The sequence below is a fragment of the Apostichopus japonicus genome, chromosome 19 (genome assembly GCF_037975245.1).
Source record: "Apostichopus japonicus isolate 1M-3 chromosome 19, ASM3797524v1, whole genome shotgun sequence".
In the NCBI taxonomy this organism is placed as follows: domain Eukaryota; kingdom Metazoa; phylum Echinodermata; class Holothuroidea; order Aspidochirotida; family Stichopodidae; genus Apostichopus; species Apostichopus japonicus.
In genome coordinates this window covers 3,114,626-3,138,233 of record NC_092579.1, presented here as the reverse complement: position 1 = coordinate 3,138,233, position 23,608 = coordinate 3,114,626, and the positions used below count along the sequence as shown (strand labels likewise).

General features: G+C 36.9%; 1 protein-coding gene across 3 annotated transcripts in view; it reads left to right on the top strand.

Annotated features, from left to right (window-relative positions):
* Positions 1-23,608, top strand: part of LOC139959570 (ras-related protein Rab-26-like) — a 61,065-nt gene that overhangs the window by 25,132 nt on the left and 12,325 nt on the right. For all 3 annotated transcript variants that reach the window (XR_011790167.1, XM_071957291.1, XM_071957292.1), the window contains exon 5: positions 21,686-21,808. Coding sequence is in view for 2 of the 3 variants with exons in the window: in XM_071957291.1 (XP_071813392.1) it covers positions 21,686-21,808 (123 nt within the window). In the remaining variant the exon portion in view is untranslated. The remainder of the gene's footprint in view (positions 1-21,685; positions 21,809-23,608) is intronic.

The window sequence follows — 23,608 nt, the reverse complement described above, 5'->3', positions numbered from 1 at the left end:
TCTCCTCACAACCTTAGCACTTCATTCTACTGTGCCTATAAAGTCTTGGTAAAATAATAACACTGTGCGCCCTCTATGACCGGGCCCCCCCCCCGGTCACTCCTCCTTTTTCATTCTACCATTAAAGTGTCTACACGCAAAATTCTTGTGGAAGTTTCCCTTGAATTTTGTCTTGGATTTCTTTATACGATCGTTGGAATTTTCTTTCATTCGGATTCTGTGGAGTTTTGCAGTCTTTTCCAGACCGATAAGTATCCTTTTTGTTGAAAGGGAGGGTTAGCTGTGTCTATAGTTAGTTAGCTGTGTTAGCTGTGTCTATCATACTATACACCTTCATAGTACCATAGTATCTTTAGTAACCAGTTCAATGATTTACTTGGTTTCTTCACTTAACTGTCTCCTCGCAACCTTAACACTCTAGTTCTACTGTGTCTAGAGTTAAACAGTAACCTACTGTAGCACTTGTACCCCCTCTATGACCAGTTGCTTCCTAATCATTCCAAAGTATCTAGAAGTTACAGAATTCGTAGCCTGTTATCTTATGGATCCGTCTTTTTTGCATTCGGACTTAGTTTGGTGTTACCAGCGTAGTCTTACAGTACCATCATACACTATTTGATGTACAGAACAGATTTATAAGTTTCTTTTCCAATTTGGGGGTTTGATATATGATAGTGTATTCCTCAATTGATACATGATTGATATGAAATGTCACATACATGGTATGATTGATATGTGATGTCATACTTCATGATATGATATATCTTGCTGGATATGATAACTAGTGCATATAAAGTGCTTGATAGAATTTCAACATCAGAAAGAATGGACTTCACAAAGATCCTTCAAAAATAAAAAAAGAGTTAACTTTACAAAGGTCCTTCAAGAATAGGAAGATTGCCTGAGATGTATATTTATGAAGGAAAATGTGGATAACTGGGTGGTTGATGGCTCTTGTACATTTTCCTGAAGATAGACTGTATATAGTGTGACATTGTGTTCAATCGCCCAACCATGTACGGGAATATTAGCCCTAAAGTACTTAACAAATCAACAACATGTCAAAGTGAATGACTAGCTTTTGAAGTCAGGGCCGGAAGTGTAAAGTTAAGAGCTGTCGTGTTTCTCACAGGAAGGTTATATTTCATTCCAGTGGCGTCTGGAAGTCAAGGTTGATGCGTCTTCGCCAAGCTCGCCGATGAAAAAATATGCAGAAGTGAAGTGCTCACTCCGAAATTCAATATTTGCTATCAAAGTCACATGGACGGGGCACATAGTGCAACCAGTCGGAACTTTGCTTAGCTAGCGGCCAGGATAGACACAATTTATTACGCTCTTTTGACCTGTTAAAATCTGACAGGTTCTAACATTACATAATCAAGTTTTTGCCACGATAGGATCCCAGTTGCAATTAAACGTTACAATTAACATGGGAGCCGGGGGGGGGGGGCAAGGAGTAGATGGAGTCCCCAAGTGAGCTATTGTGGAGCTGTACTAGGAATGGGGGGATTCGGTTCACACTGCTTCTTGATTATAGACTTGTCACTTTGAATCCAATGTACGATGTGCACCGTTTTGTAGGTGTGGAACACCAAAGGCTCCTGGGCTGCGCCTCCTTTCGACCCCCCTGGTTGTTATGCCACTGTTGACATGGTGTTTTCATCTTTTAGCTCTGTATCCCAATGACCTCTACAACTGGGTCATGGCCCACTTACTACAGTATCTCATTCAAATACATGTATGTATCTCAAATAATAATTGTGGGGTGTTCAGTATTATGGAAAACAAACAGATGGAATCAAACAGCCAATTAAGGGAAGAAATTAGGAGATATATACCTTCTACTTTACTCCTCTTCTCTTTAGTATACATGTTTTGATCTATGGACCTAGCACTGTATGCACTCCAGTTGACTCAGTCTGCGCTTTCCCTTGCCCTCCCAAGTTAGGAATCCTATGATTCTGGAAACTAGAAAGTACATTTACATGTCTGTCCTTTATTCACTTAAATTTTGTTGACCACACTCGGGCAATGTTTACAATTATTACAGGTTTTCTTTATTTTTGTGACATTTAGGTTTTCTTTATGTTTGTGAAATTTAGGTTTTCTTTATTGCAACATTTAGGTTTTCTTTCATCTTTATGTTTGCCACATTTAGGTTTTCTTTATGTTTGCAACATTTCTTAATTTGTATTTGCCCTAGGATCAGATTATCATCCATCCCCACCCCCTCCCCAAATGCATTGTATAGGTATTCATTGTCAACCAATTATATTGTTCAGGCTAGCCTTTAGGTGTTTTAGCCTATAATTTTACCTTAAATTTTTGTTCTTTTGATTTACTTAGAAGTTTATGACCAATTGGTTATACTTGGGTCCTAAAAATCTTCTGAAAATCAATATTTTTCAATCTATTAATTTCATCGTACTTTGATTATGGTATTACGCCTAGACCTGGTAATGTCCCAAATACAAGAAGGAGATATTTATGTGAAAGTAAAGTGCTCTCACTTAAAACCATCATTGTAACTTCTGTCCATCTCTAGTGAGTTTTTTGTTTTTTCTCTCAGCAAGATGTATTGCTAGCCTTGTAACTTATCTACTTTACCTTGAAATGTATTTGAGGTTAATTCTGGTCAGATTTTTCATGAACTGTACAAGAGAGCTTCCTTCAATCTCTTTCACAAAAGTTCTCAAAGAAAGAAAATAATGCTTCGTTGCTTTCATCTGTCCAGTTTTTTGTAAAAAAATGACAGGAAGATATTTAAGTTTTAGACAGGATTTGCTCATGGTATTGTTAAAGAAGTTGACTTATAAGTAAGTCCATGACAGATTTACTGCTGTAATGATTCATGCACATTGTTTGAGAGATTAAGAAATTACAGATGTTTGTATATATTGTCTGAACATTCAGTGTCCTCCAGGCTACTAAAGCCAGTCCTTCTTGCATTCTCACATTTATTGTTTAGTTTACATAGGTTCTGTGTATCGTTCTCTACAGTGCAGTGAGTCATTAACTTGAAATGTTATTATTATTAAGCAGTACATTTAATGAGAATGGCAATTTTAATTCAATGAATATGGCTGGCTATACATGCTCTATCAAGGTACAGTTTAAAGCCTTAGAATTGTTGAACATAACTGTTTGGTTTTCTGAAAGGGAAAACTATGGAGTCACTCTTACCAACCTTGCATAATTGTGAGAGGGACCGCGGATTGCAAAGTCGGCCATTACTATAATGAGGATTGTAAAGTCGGTAATTACTAATATTATGGTTAGATTCATCCAATATGGCAGCATAAAGAAACGATGTACTCAAAGCCGAAGCCAAAGTGAATTAATCAGGTCACACATCCCGAGTCTATGCATGCTAAGTTATTCAATACTGCCCTTGTTACCTTTCAGGAAACATATCATACTGTAGTTTTGATTCTGAAAGTTAATGGCAGACGTTCATGTGTTGGTAAGATAACTACATATTGAGACAATGGAGGGTGTACAGACATGCATTATACTACAAAAAATAATTAAGCTTGCAGCAGGGCTAAAAAGAGAGGCCAACCCCCCAGGCCCCAACCCCACCCTCCCCCTCTTCCACCCCACCCTCCCCCTCTTCCACCCCACAAAGAATTAGTAGTAGTTCTTATCAAAACCTGTGTAGACCTAATTTTTTCAGGGGAGGATCTCAAGACCAGACCCTACATTGGAATCAGATTGAAAGACCTAACAACCAGACCCTCTTCTGTTTGCAATCCTCGAAACAGCTCTGGATATAAGCAGCTTAAATGGTATTATCCGCTTTATTTGTGAATGATAAATGCCTTGATGTATGGAACAAGAAAGTAACAAATCCAGGTGCATAAAAAGGAATAAGAAAATAAGAAAGAAAAAAGAAGCATAATGTTAAAGCTATAAAACAAGTAACAATATTACAGCTTGATATTAAGATAATAATTCTATAGCCAAATTCATTTCATAAATATCATGAGAACTAGTAATGTGTCTGTCAACTAGATCAGATTAAGGTGTGTCGTCGTTTGCATAGAAGCTTGTTTCGGTCTTGATAGTACTCCAAATTCCTGCACAATATTTGTTTAGATCTGTTATAACTTTGGATCTTGAGTAGTGGTTATTGTACTGGGATAGCATTTGACATTTAAAGAGTAAAGTAACCTTTGGCATTATAGAGGGATTTGTAAATAATTGTAAATACCAATCACTGACAGGATGTTTGGAAAGTAGATGGTGATGGCTGCTGGCTGCTGGCTGGTTGGTTGGTTGGTTAGTGATAATATGGCTGATCAGGTAATTTACCAATTCCTTGCTTCATCATCGTCATATCACCTTCTTGAATTGGACAGCCATTCCATGGAAGAGTGAAGATGCAGTTACCCGAGGCGGTTACTTTTATTATTAAAGTGCAAAATTAACTTCACTTCTATCTATAAACCTAGTCTCCAGTCTTCTTATGCACTTTCCTCTAGCAAACCTACTAACTTGACAATGTTTTAATGCTGCGCCCCTCAACCCCCCCCCCTCCCCATCCACATCCCAGTGTCCTGCCCAAAATTCTCTTCCTTAATTCTGAATCCACCAATCGGAAGCTACTGATTTCATCCACTTTAACTAACTAAGATGACACCATGGACAACTACAGTAAATGTTGAGATTAGCATACATACAGATCTTCAAATCACACAGAAGCAGATCAATGGCAAATGCACCAATAATTTCTTGAGTTTCTTTTTACAAGAAAGTTTGAAAGATGATGTCAGTTAGACTTAGAAACTCTTAGATAGTGTACTGTATCTAAATAGAAGACAAAAAATACACAAAATAGCTCAACTACAAAACGATAATTTTTATCGTGGCTGTTTCGTCGATTTCCTTCAGTTACCACCAGTGGATGTAGCTAGTACAAGGACGTGTTCATCCATCTGTTCTCTACCAAGGACTAACGTAATCAGACGTACGATGGAGTAGCAAGATATCGACAAGAACTTTCCCCTTCGTTTACGCAGTGCCTTTATACTTACAAAGTGCTGTCAATGAGTGCTCATAATTACTGTAGGATGCTCTCTAGAGCTACTGTAGCTGTACAGTGGTTGTCTTCATGCTATCATGTTCAATGCGAAATTGTCAGGGAAATGTCATCCTTAAGACACCAATTTATTAACTGTTTAAAAGTAAAGACGAGTTTTAAAATTCATCCTGATGGAACCATGCAGAAAGTTTTAATATTGCATATGGAGTCGGTTGTAAAGCATCAACAGACACTCTTAAAGGGACAACACTATGTATACTTATGTAATATTGACTGTAATATATAGCTAGACATGCTCAAAATGGCCACAGGTGAGTTAAAATGAAAAATCGTTAAGAAATGTTGTTATATAGTGATAAAAGTTGAGCATCAGAGAGAAAGAAAAAAAAATGTTAATAAACTGCTTCTCTACAGCAAAAAGGCTGTGTAGATAGGTAAATTGTAAAAGTTAGAGGGCCCAGTGACGTTTCGCTCCTAGCAGGATCTTCTTCGAAGGTGAAAGTTGAGCATGGCCGGCTTGTGATGACTTATAGCACACTTCAACCCACCCACTCCATTTTGTATATAATTTTGCATTTTCACCTGGCCTTAGATGCAATTTGATGCTCCAAATGAGATTTTTTTCTCATTTGGAAATGAAAAAGGGGTTTTCTGACTTGCGAAGCGGGGGGCGGAATGATACTTCTGCCCCTCCATATTTTTCACTGGGGGTGTTCCATCAGTGGGTCTTCATTGTGGGCCTTCTTCTATACCGTAGTCCCTTTAAACTTAAGTAGTGAGCATACTGTAACTATGGAATGGATTATTACTACTGTAAACTGTGTATATATTACTGTATTGTGCATTGGTGCATGTGGTTATGGGAGGATTCACACACTTTATGAATGTGTCCTAGTGTCAGTAATGAAACATATATTGCTGTGGAATTGACAGCATATTTACAGCAATTATATTATTATAATTATATGGTGTAGGCCAACATGTACAGTAGTATACAGTAACACAAATGAACATACACTAAATATTATTCTGCCTTCTATTTCGAAGGGTGATTGGACTGGCATTTGTACTTCTTTATCAGTTTATTAATGCAATTTCCAGTGTTTTCTTACAAAATATACCTTGCATTTGCCTACTTGTTTTGTAATGTATGTATGTAGGTCTCTAGTAAATATAGCTGTTCCCTGGTGTATGTATATATGGTTGCACAGGACGAGGTCATACACAGTGTCTGCATTCACCCACGTAAATCAAATACAGTTTGGAGTCTCCATTGGGCTTGTTATGCAGTCGTCACCAGCGTCTTGATGCAAAATCTGGGCGAAGGGAAAAGTTACAAGGAAAAGAAAGAGATTGAGAAGGAAGAGAAGAAGAAAAAAATGTTTGTAAAGGAAGAAGAGGGAAATGAATACTGTTTTATTTTTCAATACCAAAACAGTAATTATACATGCAACAAGCCATATCAAATTTACGGGCAATGGTCATTATTCATCCTGCATACATAAATAGATGCTTGAGCAACACATTTCTTAAACTTTTGTTTTTCTAGGTCTACACTAAAGCAAGATTATATAGATCACTGCAACATACTGGGATGTCTAATATTAGCTAGTTGCTATGGGAATTACTATATATAATGCCGGTATATTCAGACCTGTCATATTCAGGGCATGATATCCACTCATGATCATCAAGTATATATGTAACTTTGGAGGTGATAGCAATCAGTTTTATTCCAACTTTTTTTCTTTAAATGTGGAAACTTGTTAATTTTAACAGGCTTAGCAGTTACCTCCAAACTTTACAAAGCTACATTTGAGCAGGTTTGCAGGTATTTGTGAAAAAGATCAAACTCTGGCCACCTTTTGGTTAAGGGTAAAGGTACTAACTATAAGATACAGTAGCCATAATTGTTGTCCTGTCCGACTGTCTGATCCAGAGATAGCAACAATGAGCTCTTGTACAGTATAAAGCAATGGCTAGCCTAATGATATAAAGGTTTATACAGAAAGTATAATAAGAAGTTAGTGTTGTAAGTTTATATTTAATGTTTCTTTTTTTAAAATTTGATAAACCTTTCTATAGAAGATTCAATAGAAGTATAGTAGTACAGTATCTTAACACCAATAGCACTGCTTCGGTGTGTACAGTACAGTACTATATGGAATACTCCACTGATCTTAATAACGATAGCACTGCTTCAGTGTGTACAGTACCAGTACTATACATATGGAATACTTTACTGATATTAACACCAATAGCACTGCCTCGGTGTGTACAGTACAGGTACAATATGGAATACTCCACTGATCTTAATATAGATAGCACTGCATCGGTGTGTACAGTACTATATGGAGTACTTCACTGATCTTAACACCAATAGCACTGCTTCAGTGTGCACTATATGGAATACTTTACTGATGTGAACACCAATAGCACTGCTTTGGTGTGTACAGTACTATATGGCATACTCCCCTGATCTTAACACCAATAGCACTGCTTCAATGTGCACTGTATGGAATACTCCACTGATATTTATTATTTAAGTATTTTAAATAGAATGAAGAACTTGAGGGTATTTTGTCATTTATAGTTACATCATCGACGTAAATATAAAATAGATACTTAACTGATGGAAGTACAGTATAACTTAACACATATTTAAAACATGTTATTGGATCGAGATAACTATGACCTAATTTTTGCCAAATTGAATTTTTTCTTTTTATTGACTTCATGACTTCCATGGAAACCACATTTAGTATCTCGCTAATTAATTTCTAACAAATAAGGTTACTTTTTGTTGCTATAACACCTAAACTAGACCTAATTTTATGATGTACCAAGGCTATAATTGAACTAGTACCTTTGTTGTTTTGTCGAAAGCATTAAGGATATCAAAGTATGAAATGTGAGTAATTTGCTTTTGAACACCTACGTAAACCCAACTGTGACTGTGGCTGCATATATCGTTTTATATACCTACGGTTTGCTATTGCTTACAACCTGTCACAGGTACCAGCAGATCGGTGTTCAAGGGTTTCATGTTACAATACTCTGCTCAAGTACCTTGGAATTACTTTAAAGAGGAGAAGTATTAATCCGAAACATGCTAAAACCACCCCAAATGGTCAGCTAGTTTTGAACAGGTATCACCCATTCTACTGTCCCGTTTTCTGTTGTTTTGGATCAATGTACCATTTTTCCTCTTCATTGTCTGAATAGAAGTTTGTGGAATGAATACGTCACCGAGAAAAGAAGTTATTACAAAATTTGACGTATTAAAACCTTGAAGTCGTGTGTAGTTGACCTTTAAAGACTGGCTTTAACTTCAAAGGTTCTTTGTGAAACTGAGTGTGAAAATTGACAAAACACTAACACATGTACATAGCAAATTGTGTAAATAACAGGCTGAATAGAATCATCAATATAAGTAATTCCCAGCTAAATGCAGGTAACTTACACATTGGTTGGGATCAATCATAGAGGCACTATTAACACTATAACCAGGTATGTTTGTTTGATATATCATGTTGCGTCTGTGCCGTGTAGGTTTGTACAATGAGGACGGAAAGCACAGAGATGGTCTTGCTGGGTTCGCATCAGGATTCTAGTTCCTCTTACCTGTCTCTACTCTGCTATAGCACTTTCCCATCTACCTAGCCTACAGTATCAACTGGTATTGTTCTACCTAGCCTATTAACTGGTATTGTTCTACCTAGCCTATTAACTGATAATGTTTTAGCACTGCTTCCGACCATTAACAAATTGCCCCGGTCACTGACTCTTCAAATTCTGCTGTACCATCTAAACTGTCTGAGCTGTACGTATCTTAATGAGTAGACTTTGTTATCTACTTTTCTTCCTTTACTACTTTACTGACCGGTTGTGAGTAGACAGGTAAGTATCGTCGCTCGTAAAAATCCAAACCTGGTAATTTAGGATATTTTCGCTAAGATCCACTCTTCCGGTATCAATCGAGACGTCTGCCGGTGTTTACGGTGATGTTAAAGTCTCTATTAATATACTAAGCTGCCCGATGTGGTATCGTTTTCAATTTGACGATGGCTTGCATCAGACTCGTAGCTCCAAGTACAGCAGCATACTGCCAGAATAGTTCCATTTTGGTATTAGCATGCACAAGGTTCTGAGTAGGGACATATCATTTTTGCACAATTATACTGTACAGGTCTGTACTAAATATTTCAAAAATGCCCCAAGCGCTTGCACTATACAAGTCAGCCATGCATTCATAAAATATGAGCAGCTCATGAGTTTAAAATCTCAACGCTCTATGTATCGCTACGCAGTATTCAGCCCAATGGTGCTTCCGTAACCTTTCAGTTGTCGTTTGGAGGTGAGGAACTCGACGAGTCGAAATGGACGAACGATATATCTTGTCGATTCCGTCCTGCGGATGTTTACTAATTGTGCAGGCTATTTGGGGTTATTAGTAAAGTGTAATTATTTTACTTTGCCATTTCTATGTTAAAGAATGTTAAACCAAGTGGCAATATAACTGGATGCAAATCCAGGCTATTTAAATATAAACACACACGCATAGGGTTTCTGAATGGTACATTTGGCAGAAAGTGGGTTAGTAGGTGTGCAGTGCAAGAATTGTACCAGTTTGCACTGTAGGCTAAAGTAAATCCAAGCATTTGAGATATTCAAGTAAATTGCTATTTGTTAATACCCAAACCATTGTTGTTTGGGCTTTGCTCTACCCTCTTTCTATTTGGAAAGAAGGAAGTGGAGCTTGTTGTGTCTCGGAATTAAAAACAGATTCACTTACAGTCAAAGATTTTAACTCAATATGACAGCAGTATAAACGATGTGTGTTCTTTTGTTTGGCAGAATGGTGCATTTAGCTGTAAGTATGAATGAAAATGACAACATTAGCCCATATTCTTAATTCAAATATAGGCTATGTATGTTCTGCTATGAAAGTTTGGTAGGTTTGGCTAGATGTAAATATTTATTTGGTACTAAAGAAACAGATTCTGTCAGACGTTTCAGGACTTAATATGAACACAGAATTTGATAGGCTGTCAAAATTTGTGATGAATTTATCAAATGTTTTATGAGGAAAATGGATTGGTCTCATCCACCATTTCATGTCCTTTCTTAGTTTATATTAATTGGTAATACAGCCCCTGGCACACTCAACCAGTAAGCAGGTACAGAGTGTGGCTGTGTGTCATGTAGAAGTCATACCATCTATTGTTGGATTCATTAACCTTTGAAAGTTTGATGAAGATACACTTCTATTTACAGACCAGATGAAAATGCAGAGCTATTATAATACGAGTGCCGTCTGGGTATAGCAATGTTGTCGTGTTTCCAGCTGTTTAACAGAGCTAGACGGCATCATGACTAGCGGAACCCATCACATCTGGCTGCTTGCTTGATTCTGGAATGAACGTAGGGACGTAGAGTTTGTGATTCTTGTCTGGAGTTAAATCGCAGAGAGATAAGGCAACAAGCACTTGTCTTTCCATCGTTGTGATCTAAGGCCATTTGGCTAATTAAAAACCATCCCGTAGATGTTCTAGATGCCATAGGGAGTTCTTAGTGGTAGGCTAAGAAAAATTAATCTGTGTTCATGGCAATAACGATAGGATTAATGATTGATGGTGTTTGCAATGTGGCACTGTGTCAGGGAGAAATTTGGGTAGCATGGCATCGTAAAATGCTGTACAGATTGGTCAGGTTATCAGGCAATGTGTAGCCCGGCCTTCACAGTGTTGTGGCTTGTACCATTTTTTGTGTCCTTTGCCATTGTACTTAAGTGTACTTCTTGAAATAATAATAATAATAATAATAAATGAGACTTATGTAGCGCCAAATCAGTAAACAAAAGTTACTGCTCAAAGCGCTTTACAAAGAAAGTAAATTAATTTACAAAAGAACAAGTGAAAAAATGGGTCTTAAGTAGACTTTTGAAAGTAGAAAGTTTATAGCATGTTCGAATGTGATCTGGTAACTTGTTCCAGAGATAGGACCCAGAGTATTGGAAGCTTCTGTAACCATAGTTCTTCAATCGTGGTTTTGGAACAGTTAAAAACAGTTTGTTGGAGGAACGAAGTGTGCGAGTTGGAGTATATGGCAAGAGAAGTTGTGACAGGTACACAGGCCGTTCAAGATGATGAGCACAGAAGGTGAGAAGAAGTATTTTATACTGGATTCTGTAGCTGATAGGTAGCCAATGAAGTTCCTTCAGAAGTGGGGTGGTGCGGCACTTTCTTCCTTTCCTTTTCACAATACGGGCAGCGGTGTTTTGGATCTTTTGGAGTTTCTTGATGGTCGAATCAGGAAGGCCAAATAAAAGTGAATTAAGAAAATCAAGCTTTGATGTCACAAACGCATGGACCAGTATCTCGCAAGTCTTATTATCGAGGTAATTCCTCATCAAACTGATTTTCCTAAGTTGCCAATTTGCAGAACGACAGAGATTAGTAACGTGATTTTCAAGTGACATGGTCTGGTCAAAATATGCACCAAGGTTTCTAACAGTTGAGGAGATGTTAATAGAGTCTTTACCAACAGTAAGTGGTGGAAAATTAGGTGTAACTTCAGAGAAACGTGATCGAAAAACAATAAACTCTGTTTTATCACAGTTTAGTTTCAACTGATTAGTTGTAAGCCAAGTGTTTACAGCACTTATACAGGTTTCCATTTTATGAAAAGCATTTGGCACATCATCCTTATCGAAAGCAAGAAGTAATTGAGTATCATCCGCATAATGATGGAAATGAACACCATGGTGCCGAATAATATCACTCAACTCCGCAAGATATAAAGAAAAAAGAACAGGTCCAAGTACAGAGCCCTGTGGAACACCAGTAACTAATGGACGAGGAGACGAGAGAACATCTTCAATTTTCACCTGTTGATAACGCTCAGTAATATAAGAATTGAACCAGGATAGAACAGTACCACCTAATCGATACTTTGACTGCAGTCTTTCTAACAAAATGGAATGATTAACTGTATCAAAAGCTGATGATAAGTCTAAAAGAACTAAAAGGACAAAGCAGTCTTCATCAAGCTTGGATGTAATAAAATTATGAACTGCATTGAGGGCAGTTTCCGTACTGTGACCAGACTTATAAGCTGACTGGTATGGTTCGAGAAGATTCTCCTGTGTAAGATAATCCATTAAGCGAGATAAAACTGTCTTTTCCAAAACCTTTGAAACGAAACTCAAGTTCGAAATAGGGCGATAATTTTTTAAACAGTTTCTATCTAAGCTGGTCTTTTTAAGTACAGGAGTCACATGAGCAACCTTAAAGGAATCAGGTACGGTTCCTGTTGACATAGAAGTATTGACAATATTCCTGATGAGAAGAATGAGTTCTGCTGAACAACCTTTAGCTAACCATGTTGGCAGCGGATCAAGCATACACGATTTTGATGGAGAGTTTTTGATAATTTTAAGTATTTCATCTTCAGTAGCTTCAGAGAAACTGTCGAACGAAGATGCAGGCAATGGCTCAGTCAAACAATTTGCAGAAAGATGAAGGCCTTGACGATTTAACATAGTACAAAGTTCCGAGATCTTCTTGGAAATGGATGAGCTGGATTATTATAATGGTGTAAGGGATTATGATTTCGATGGAAAGTGTCAAATTAATTGATGCAAGGGCTCTGTGATCATGCTTAAGACGTGGAATGGGGGGGGGTTGTTGTTACAAAACTCAAACAAAATGTTTACAAAGAAATAGTGTTTTCAAGTTACAGATTTTTTGCATCTACGTTATCTTAGCTTCGTTGTTTTATGTCACAAACTACGAGCTACATGTACGCTTGTTTAATGTAGCTACCGGTTTTGCGATGGGAAGGATCAGAGAGAAAATCAAGTTTGAGAATTAGTGATAATTATTTGACTTCTAGCATACTTTTGGGAGCCGTACTATTATACTGCTGACCTTTAAAGAAACTTTGTCATGAGAAGACATCGACAGTATCAATGGTTGCTTTCTGTTTATCTGTTGCTCTCTTCTCATTTGTATCAACTTCAGACTGTTTACCTTTTAAATTTATGGCTAAATTGATGCAGTTTAGAGTAATTGCTTTAATTGAACCCTGCGCATGATCTGTATAACCTGTAATTTCAAATTGCAGACAGACTTCACTTTTGCTTTTTGCTTTTAGTTAATCGAGAAAACAGCCCTGAGCTCCATCTCTGCTTGGATGAAATAAAAACTAATTGACACAGATCCATAGTCAGCATTTAGTTAGAAGTTCACTTCTCCTACGTGATGAAAGCTAAGATTAATCCAAAAACATCATGACATGTAGCAATATGTATGTATATAAGTGCATGACCTTCTTCCTGTTTGTGGGTACACATGTCTGTGTGTGTGTGTTTTTTAGAATTCTTCTTTCTAACAGGTTTGTACTTTCCAGTGATTTCTGGTCATAAATATATTAATGAGATGAAAATTACACTATATTCTGATTAAATGCAGAAACTTCAGCAGACACAAAGCCGATCTATTCACTGTCAAAATGGTGGTCAATATTAATATCCTCAAGATTTTTCTTATGCTAAAATCAATTTCAGGTTTTAAAAGTGAGAATTGCAACTGTTGCATTGTAAAACAAAATTATGGTGTCTTTTATGTATGATGCAAATCAGCTCTGGATACAGGGTAAACTTATAAGAAATATAGAGCTTTCCATCGGCTTGATTTACTTCATTGAAGGTCAATTCCTCTTATCTAACATTTCTCTTATCCCCAATCTATCCTGCCCTACAAACTGGTACCATTCTTGCCCTCCCCCTCACCCCTCCCCCACCCATGACCGTCACTTATGTCACTGGCCTTCTGAATCTCTACCATTCAGATAACCTTTATGAATTTTATAGCGCAGACTTTTAATACACCGGAATGACGCTTGATTTACTGTTAACTTTCCTTGGTGGAATTTTTGAAACCAGAAGAGAGCCTGTTTCATCCATTTTCATCCATTATGAATTGTGCATTAAACGAATGGTCCAGGTCAAAATTTCTCTTTGATATGTTAAAGAGGAACATAATCTAAGCATTCTAGGGCAATTTGCATTCAATTCCTTTGTACCGTTTTGAGATATCAACATTTGAAGTTATCTGATATTCTACCAAAAGTGAACTTGAAGCAAACAGGTGTGATGTCATAGTTACACACTGACAAATAATGTTTTTTTTGTTCTTTATTTTTCAGTCTAAGATTTCACCTTGGATTGGATAGGGATACTAGTTTGTCTAAAGGGGATGTGAAGTTTATCAAAATACCAATACCTATGGTACATTCACATTTTGGATGCCTACAATTGTGGAGTATAAAATTAGATGTAAATTTTAAAGGAAAACAAAACATTACGTATCAGCGTGCAACCATGACATCACACCTGTTTGCTCCAAGTTCACTTTTGGTACGAAACTGTCAATATCTCACAAACGGTATGTATAGGAATTGAATGCAAATTTCACCAGAAAACTTACATTATGTTCCTCTTTAACCAGAAATTTTGACCTGGACTATTCTTTTAAGTATCCTTGAAATTTTCCATATACAGAGTAGTCTGAACGTGTATCTTTTCATTGAAGGATGCCCCTTTCACACTCAGTGTTTAATAGTATGTGTACCCTTGCATCAAAGTTTGGTGTACATTGGTTCGCTAGTCCGATGCATCTTGTGGCCATTGTAAAGCAGGTCTATCTGTTGGGCTCACTTGGGTTGAGGAAGATGTGTTGCACTAGTCATGACAAAGAATTGTCCACCAGGAATCGGTGTAAATTGTTGTCAGTTTACAGCACGGGTAGGCAAACTTGGGCCTCTGGTCTACATGGTGCCTGTGTTTTGTGCGGCCTGCAAGGTTTTCAAAATCCTTATTAATAAGTGACAGTATGGATATCAAACTTTCTGATCTTTAATTGTAATATCATAATAATCTGTCCATTTATGTCACAGACTTATAGGTACATCTACATCATGAAGTGTTGCATCGCTCTGATGTGGTTAAAATCTTCTGCAAAGATTAATTTTGTCTTCAGCCCTACCGTACTTTCTATATTTGTATCACAAAATAAAGAAACTTGTTTACTTTTCACATAATATTCATACTGTGCTGTAGTTGCATGGTAGGTGCATTGTAGGTGCTTGTGCATGGTAATGTTGTCTTGTCCAGATATTATCTGTTGTTTATAGTCTTGTGTTAACTCAAGGGTGGTGCTCAATTGTGCTTTGCATTGTCAATATACCTGTCTCTTCATAACTACTGCACTCTGGCTGTATCATGTTTATCGTGACCTGTTAACCTTTGGAGAGTGACCTCCCACAGTGACAGTTCATCCTCTGTTCATTGACTACAACCTGCTCACATCCCATTGTACTGTATGCCTGTATTGAGCATGTATGCCATACCTTAGGTACTTCACATCAACTGCATCCTCGTGTGCTAAATGCATGCGTGCTCCCAGCTCTGCGACTACAATTGCTTTAGGGCAAAACCTAGATAAAATGCGTTCGTTTTTGGGGTATTTCTATTTTAACCATTTCATTGAATGAATGTCACATTAGCCAATATGGAAGCAACCTTCCCCCCAACAATTTATTTTAAACATTGAAAGAAGAAAATATTCTCCTCAATATGTAAAGACAAGATTCACTCAGACTGGAGGAAGTTTGACTTTGTGGAAAAGTGATTTCCATCCGCAATTGATTTCCCGTCGAGTTTTGTGCAATTTTCTCGGGAACATCTTTGCCTAGACGCGAACATTCTCCATGAAATGTCAGTGAATTAATCACTGTCTGCTGTAATTTGGGAGCTCCAATCGATTTTGAAAGGGTGGGGAGTAAAAAGTCCTTTTTCTCTCTCTTTTTTTTATGGTTTCTCCGAGTGAAATTCATCAGCAGTAAGGCTGATTCATTGCCCCTTATCTGAGTCCCTCTCTCTCTGTATGTTCAGGCGAATTGAGGTAGGGTTTAAATTTAGGATAACCGTGGAAACAGACCCTTCTATAATACACACTGATGATTGATTAAGCAGACACACAGCAGCAAATGCACACATTTGTTATATACAGACTTCCATTTGTATTAAATTTTTTCCTTGTTCCTGAATTTCAAGGTGTTTGTTAGGAGTGGAGACTACACATTGTGATTTAACATTCTCTGTAACCCTATATAGCTGTGTAATGTTAGTGTGTAATTTTATGACAAAGTGACAGTACAGAGCTCAACTTTACTTTGGTATTAAAAGATTACATGAAATCCTGAGTTAAAAGCTTGCATGCAGTTAATTGATTTGTGATCTCATGTAGTCACCAACCTTTGTTAAAGTTAGCTGACCCAATGTACTGTAACAATGAATAACTTCAGTATATACTCTCTTACCTGTAGATCCTACATACATACTGTACATACACCCACACATACACGCACGCAAACGTACGTACATACAGGCATACATACTGTACATAAATACTCCCATCAAGCTGATCTTATTTATGATTCTTGCAATGTGCCCCCCCCTCCCTCCCTAATGACCTTCCCTAAGGTGACTGCCCTCTACCATCCAATTCTACCGTCACTAAGCATTACATTCTCATCCATTGCAATCGCGCTTGGTTTAACATTCTTTGTGGAAATTAGGAAATAGTAAAATCTTGACAGACTGTTTTATTTATGTCATCCACTATAGGAATTTTGCATAAGTGCATAAGTTCTTTGAACTGTGTGCTAGCGAACCATCATTGGATAATCCCATTATATGGGTATCAAGGTCTTTGTTCTTGACCCACATATCACAATGTATAAAGATACCCATGCTTTCACCCTGATCATACAGCCCTAATGACATCACAGAGTAACCATGGTAACCAAGGAATTAGCCGTCCCAGTGAACTTTCCCTCAGATAACAACAATTTTGAACAGAAGGCAGGATTGGCTATTTGATAAGTTTACAGCCTTGCTATCTTCCCTGGGAAGTGTTTTATTTAATATACCTGCTGGTACAATATCATCTACTGTAGGTGATGTACGCACTCAGCTACCCCTGCAGTTGCTTTGCTAGTCTCCCACTATGCTACAAAATCCACCATTTATTTAATAAAAATATCACAATGTTGCGGTTGATGAAACTTATATCTAATCATAACAAAGTTAATGAAAGCAATAAATGGATAATGCCATTCATCCCTTTTCATTGTCTAAGAATAATTTGGAGTGTTGCCCAACAATTTGGAAGTAAAGAAAAATTGCCTTATATAGTCTATGGAAAAAGAAGGGGCAAAAACGATGAGGAGAGAACAGACAATCAAAGTATGAAGATACCCACATGTACCCACAACAATACAAACCATGCAGGCTACAGATACCCTTATTTGCATATATGCTCCTGTTATTTATTAGTCCGCCATTTAACATTCACTCATCTTCATTCAATTTCTTGAATACGCATATATTCAGAGAAATAAAACATTATTTTAATTTTCTGGGACACAAATGCTTGCTGCAGTGAACTAAAGAATTTCTAAGTATCAGCAACCATGTTGTTTGTAGCCACATGAATTTCCCATAGTTACAATGAGCAAGTATACGCAATTACTGTATGTATGTGTTACAAATATATGTTGGTGTGACCACCTATTGTTATATTGTAGCTTCCGCAAGATCCAGCTTCGGAGAGAAATTAAATTATGACAGATTCGAAATATAATGAAACTAACTTATATATATTACATCTAAGTGACCAATGGTGATTCTTGAAAATCAGAAAATGGATAATGCAATCTTGTCAAGGTCTCCCTCTGTCAACTCACTAATCAAATTTAATAAAATTTCATATCTCATTAGCTGTACTAATCAATTTTACCGTCGAATAATCAGGAGAGTTTGTCTTATATTATGATTTGTTTGTTTGAATTTATGTAAGGTTAATTATTAAAGCACCTTGTCGATGAATGTGTCACAAATGAATGGATTCAATGCTTGAAGTTTTGAGTCTTTTCTACGATGTGGAAAATCGTCAAAGTTTACTGTAGCTAGGTGATCAGTAACTTACTGTATGTTCTCTAAATATTGAATAATATTGGCCTGGAAGCTATGCAGGCAGTTATTTTATGATGCTTATCAGCTACATATGCAGGTGGGAGGTCGAATAGCTTATTACTTATAAACAATTCCTGTCAGGAGGCCATATCCAATGTACAGGTTTTTAGCACATTTTGGAATGTTTACAATTTGGAAGACCATTTCAGATTGGAAAAATGGGTATTTCATTGCGTCCAGTGTCTCCGCATTTATCCACTCCACCATAGCACTCAGTATGTTTGGAAACACTGTGACACTTGCAGACTCACAATTAAAATGCTAACTTTTGCTTGCAGTGAAATATGTTGTTGTCAAATATGCTAGAACAGAAGCACAGTACTTAGCAAACTGGTCACCTTAATAGCTCAAATTGGGACAAGCAAATTTCACTCAGGTTTCTCATAACCTCTATCCTTATTGATTTTGAGGTTAAATTGTCAGTTTCACCTCTTTCAGTGTCTTGGAATATTAGTAAAGATAGTCAGAGCATCCAGGAATGTATTTAGAATGTTTTTAGCAATTTTATGTAGTTTTTGGCAAGTTTCATCTTGCTAATTAATGTTTAGGAACATTAATACTGATATAAATATATTAAAATTTGATATAAAGGCATGTAATGTACATCAATTTCTCTGTACCTTTATAGGCAAACCCTGATTTGATATGATTACACCATATATATCAAGCTAATCTTGGCAAGCAAAATTTTGCTGTTACTGTACGAGTTTCACATAATTAGTAGTATTTTAATCTCCCAGTGATCTTTTCCTCCAGATGATCTTAGCAACCCTCTTTTATTGCCATGCTATACAAAAGCTTATTTGTGCAATATTCAAGCATATATTATTCCCTCCCATTAATAGTGTTAGTTCATTGTAATGAAATGTCTGCCTTAAATTTAAAACGTTACTGTAGATGAAGTCATTGTTTCAGAAAATGAATGTTTTCTAATTTCATTAAAAACATGAGGACAACTACAGTAGATGAGATTCATTGGAATGAAGACAAACCATGGCAAGTGTCACTACTGAGTCTGTGACAGTACTGTACATGTCCCTCACGTTAGCCTTAAACTACAGTATGAACCAAAGTTTTAATGACCAAAAAAAGCAGCAAAGGAAACTGTAAGAAAGAAGATCATTAATGAAAGAGTGAAATGTAATTTTGCTGTAGCTTCATCAGCTACGAGTAGTTTGAGAGAGTGTTAATGTTGTTTTCATTGGTCGACCACAGCTTTGCCGTAATAATGAATCAGATATTATCACCATGAGTCATCGACCAATCACGATCGTTGATCTATGACCCTGTATGTTGTGGCTGAAAGCAGAACGTGATAATTATCAATCACCGTGAGGGGAACGACCATGATTAATGCATTTAGTCAGAAACATAATTAAAACTCTTTGGACTAATCAGATCAAAAGGTGCTCACTGTAAAATTGAAATTGACCTTTGCAGCAATCTGTTGCACATATCTGTGATATCTTTTAATAGAAATGACACGTATGATAAACGCTCTACTCTGTATCATGAGCTACAGTACAGTGGTTTCAGGGAGTAGTTTTCTCCAGCATCACATCGCAGAGTGCTATGCAAGATGGTCAAATTGCTGTGCAAGATGTGGCCCAGGTTTTTGTATGTGGGAATAGTAACAGATAAACTTTAGAAGCCTTCAAACCTGCTCCACAAAATTTGAACATTAAATTATTCCTTGTGTTTGGCTGACAACTGACAGCCCCTCCCCCCCCCCAAATCCATTGTTTACAAGGGGAGAGAGACTTAAAACATATGATCTCATCTTGCTATTTAGTGTGATAGGCCTATGTCATAACTATAATGAATGCATGGTAAATGTTACTGAAACCAATAAAATATATGCAAATTATCAGAAATATTGCTCCCGTAATATCTCTAAGTCCATGGTGAAGGAGACTATGCACACCAGACCAACTTGATATTGGTTTAAACCATTGTTTAGTAGACTCAACCAAAATCTGTTGATTTCATTGCAGACCATCCCAACTATAGTTGTCCTTGGCTATATATAGTAAATATTTTGTTTGGGCTTACAATGTGTGATATGACACTAGTATATATGACAAGTGTTTGGTCAAATGACATTGCCAAGAACAAGTGGACTTGTTAAATGGGACACATTCTGGTGGCTGAAGTTAATTGCTTTAGAAAATATTTTCGGAATTTCCTGCATCCTTAGGTCAAGATCACACCCTCACATTTTGTACGGCAAAGATACAAATTTTTCAAATTTGGTGATACTTTGTGAATTCAGTTGAAAATATGTTACTTCTTGCTCTTTGTGATATTACAATATTTGTAATATTAACTTACGTGTTCACCGAGGGAAAAAACAAACAAATTCCACGAAAAGTTGCATTTTCATGAAATGCCAAAGTACAGGAAACCTCTGTAGCTAAGCAAAAATTCCAAATTTATCAAGGTTCAAGGCTAAATCAACAAGAAGATTATAATAGGAAATATAGCTACTGTATTCAAGAAAAACGCTGGTATGATATCATTCTAGCAAAGAAAAAAATTTATGCTGCTTTTGCCAGATGTGAAGTATCAAAATGGCTAAATTTGTCAAATGCTTGAAAATTTGTCAAATATCCGCCCACAAAAAAGGGGAAGAAAAAAAAGACAAGCTCAGCAAGATAGGAAGGAGGCTGTTTTAAACTGCTGCCACCCCCAGACTCATGGCAGCAAACATGTCGTTATCAATGGCCATTTCAGGAATGTGAAAGGAAATTTACTTTGTCATTTTTGGGAAGCCAGGGAGGTTTACAGTTATACACCTAGACCCGTTAAATGTGTGGTCGTTCATTAGTTATCATACTTCCTTCTGTCGGGAAAGAAATCAATGTACCTCTGCGGACTTGTGCTTTGGCGTCATCCAGGGAACAGCGAATATCGTAAATGTTCGACGGAAAGAGGCTACTTAAGTTCTGCTTCGGATGAAATTGAATACAAGAGGTTACTAGCAAAAACAAAGCTATTCAATTGAAGAGACCGGGGAAGTAGTAACAGTGCATTAAATGGATTCTTTATTCATTTGACAAAAGTTGTTTGTGATTGAAAGAAACAAGCTTAGATAACTGTGGGGAAATAAACAGGCCCACAGAAGGGTATTTATTATTCAGACTGGAGCATCTTTATATATCTGAGAGAGGGGGAGATAATTGGAAAACATAAATTGATGTCGAGAAGATTTTGAGTATTGTCATTCCATTCTGTGCAATATATATAATAGAAGCATTGCATAAGGAAACTTCTTGTTGTTGTTAAATTAAAAGTGTAATTCTGTATGTTGTTTACTTTACTACACAATATCTCCTGTAAGCAATTTGATTTTAATTGTTCAGTTCAATATGTCCACAGAGATGATTTTAGAGAAAACCCATTCAATTTAAATTATGTGAAGAAATGTCTGGGGTTGCACAATTCTCTACTACAGTACTGGTAATGTAGAAAACCATTTTGTATAAAAAGAGTTTTAACCTGAAAAATACATATAAAATATTTTGTCTTCTTTCTTTTAGGCATGGGTGTCAGAAATCCATGAATATGCAAAAGATGATGTAGTAGTGATGTTGCTAGGGAACAAATGCGACATGACGTCAGAACGTTGCGTGAAGAGAGAGGAGGCAGAGAAACTAGCAAAGGTAAACAATATGGCTGCCGGGAGGAATAGGTGTGAAGATAAGAATCAAAATATCAAAAGTATTCAAACTAATCAGATTGCATACCTCAGATCTGAAGAAAAACAGATTGTTGAACAGGGAACCTAACAGCAGATGTAAAGTGCTTTAATACAATTGCCGTTTTGATACCAATTCTGCTACACTTTATCAAATGTTAAGGTGACCTTCAAAAGATTCCAATTAGCTCCATTTCTCAGCAGAAGCATAAGTAGACTTTGCAATCTGGGGGGGGGAGCATTGGGGGCCACAGCAATTTTGCAGGGGGCATTGCCAGTTACCACCGAACGCGAAGCACAAGTACTACGTATGGGGTCCAGGGGCCAGCATAGGGTGCCTGGTGGGTTCAATGGTAAAGCTCTGGGGACCCTAGGGGCAAAACCCCCGGAAGCTTCTGGGTCTTAAGAGTATTTGTGATGTATAAGAAGCATCATTCTAAAGTATTTTCATAGACTGCAAGTCTAAAAACAAAGTGTGATCAAACTGCAGTTGAGTTCTTCCATTCCCAAATGTTCTCATGAACCAATTGGAATAAGTTTTATATGAACTAATTAATAAAGGAAAGCCCTGCCAGATACAGTCAAACTAGAGAGGTAGGTTACAGAGTTTACGAATGCCATAATTTGTCTGCGTTGACAACGTTAAGAATTGATGCATTTTACGAAATCGCCATTGAGAATGCAATGCCACTGTTTGTCACATCACTGATACAGGCAAACTTGTTTACATTGCTGACATTGCTACAGTAGGTACAGATTCACCTCACAATCTGCCTTCGCACAAACAACACAGATTAACAGCCCCAAAGAGAACCTTCGCTAAACATGTAAATGTCAAGTTAGAATGTTTAGTTTAAGCTTTTCAAATTGAATTGTTAGGTCACACCCACAGAATCGACAGCAAAGGTTTCTTAGTTCCGGAAAGTAAAACATAGTCTGTATTGTTAGTGTCGTCTGAGATTGTGTGTCTATGCTATGTCAATCCTTGGTCCAGTTTATGTCAATTTTATTTCAAATTTTGCTCAGTAAGTCTTTAGCCCATTATACAAATGTTGTTTAAAAGTACAGGTAGGGGCCCCTCAGAATGTAGGTGTTTTTTGTAAGTCACCTACAGCTCACCAATTTTACATTATTGGGTAAAACAATGAATAATTATGAAGATTATCTATTAACTTAGATTGCATTTGGGTCCAAACATGAAAATATTTTTTTTATTATTTTTTTTTTGCATGGAGAAAAACCACACTAAAAAACACTTGCCCCTCAAAACGCTGGTCAACAATTTTGCTTATAATTTTCCGGGAACGTGATGAATTAACAAAAAAATTTGACTGGTTCACTCATTTTAAACTCTCTAAGAGTTATTTAAAAATTGATTGTGTTTCTTGTATTTTTTCCCACTGAGGTTCCCAAAATGCTGGTGTATTGCCCCTCAGAATGCTGATATTCCCAAATGAAAAATACAAAACATGACACCTCCTTCACAAAATTTTTTTTTGTTTTCCCATTCCTTGGCATATTGACAGTCAACAAATGGAAAAATATTCCCCACTTAAGTAATAAAAGAGCAAAAGTAACCAACAAACATCCTAAAGACAATTAACAATACTTTGGATTTCTTCTAACTCAACTATCTACACTTGTACATATGGCTCCTGACATTGCTGTTAAGAACATTCCAAATCTTCTTATATCAACAACTGAACGTGGTTCTCAAGCACATGAATCCCTGTTGTCAGCGTACAAGTTATTAGATCGACACTCA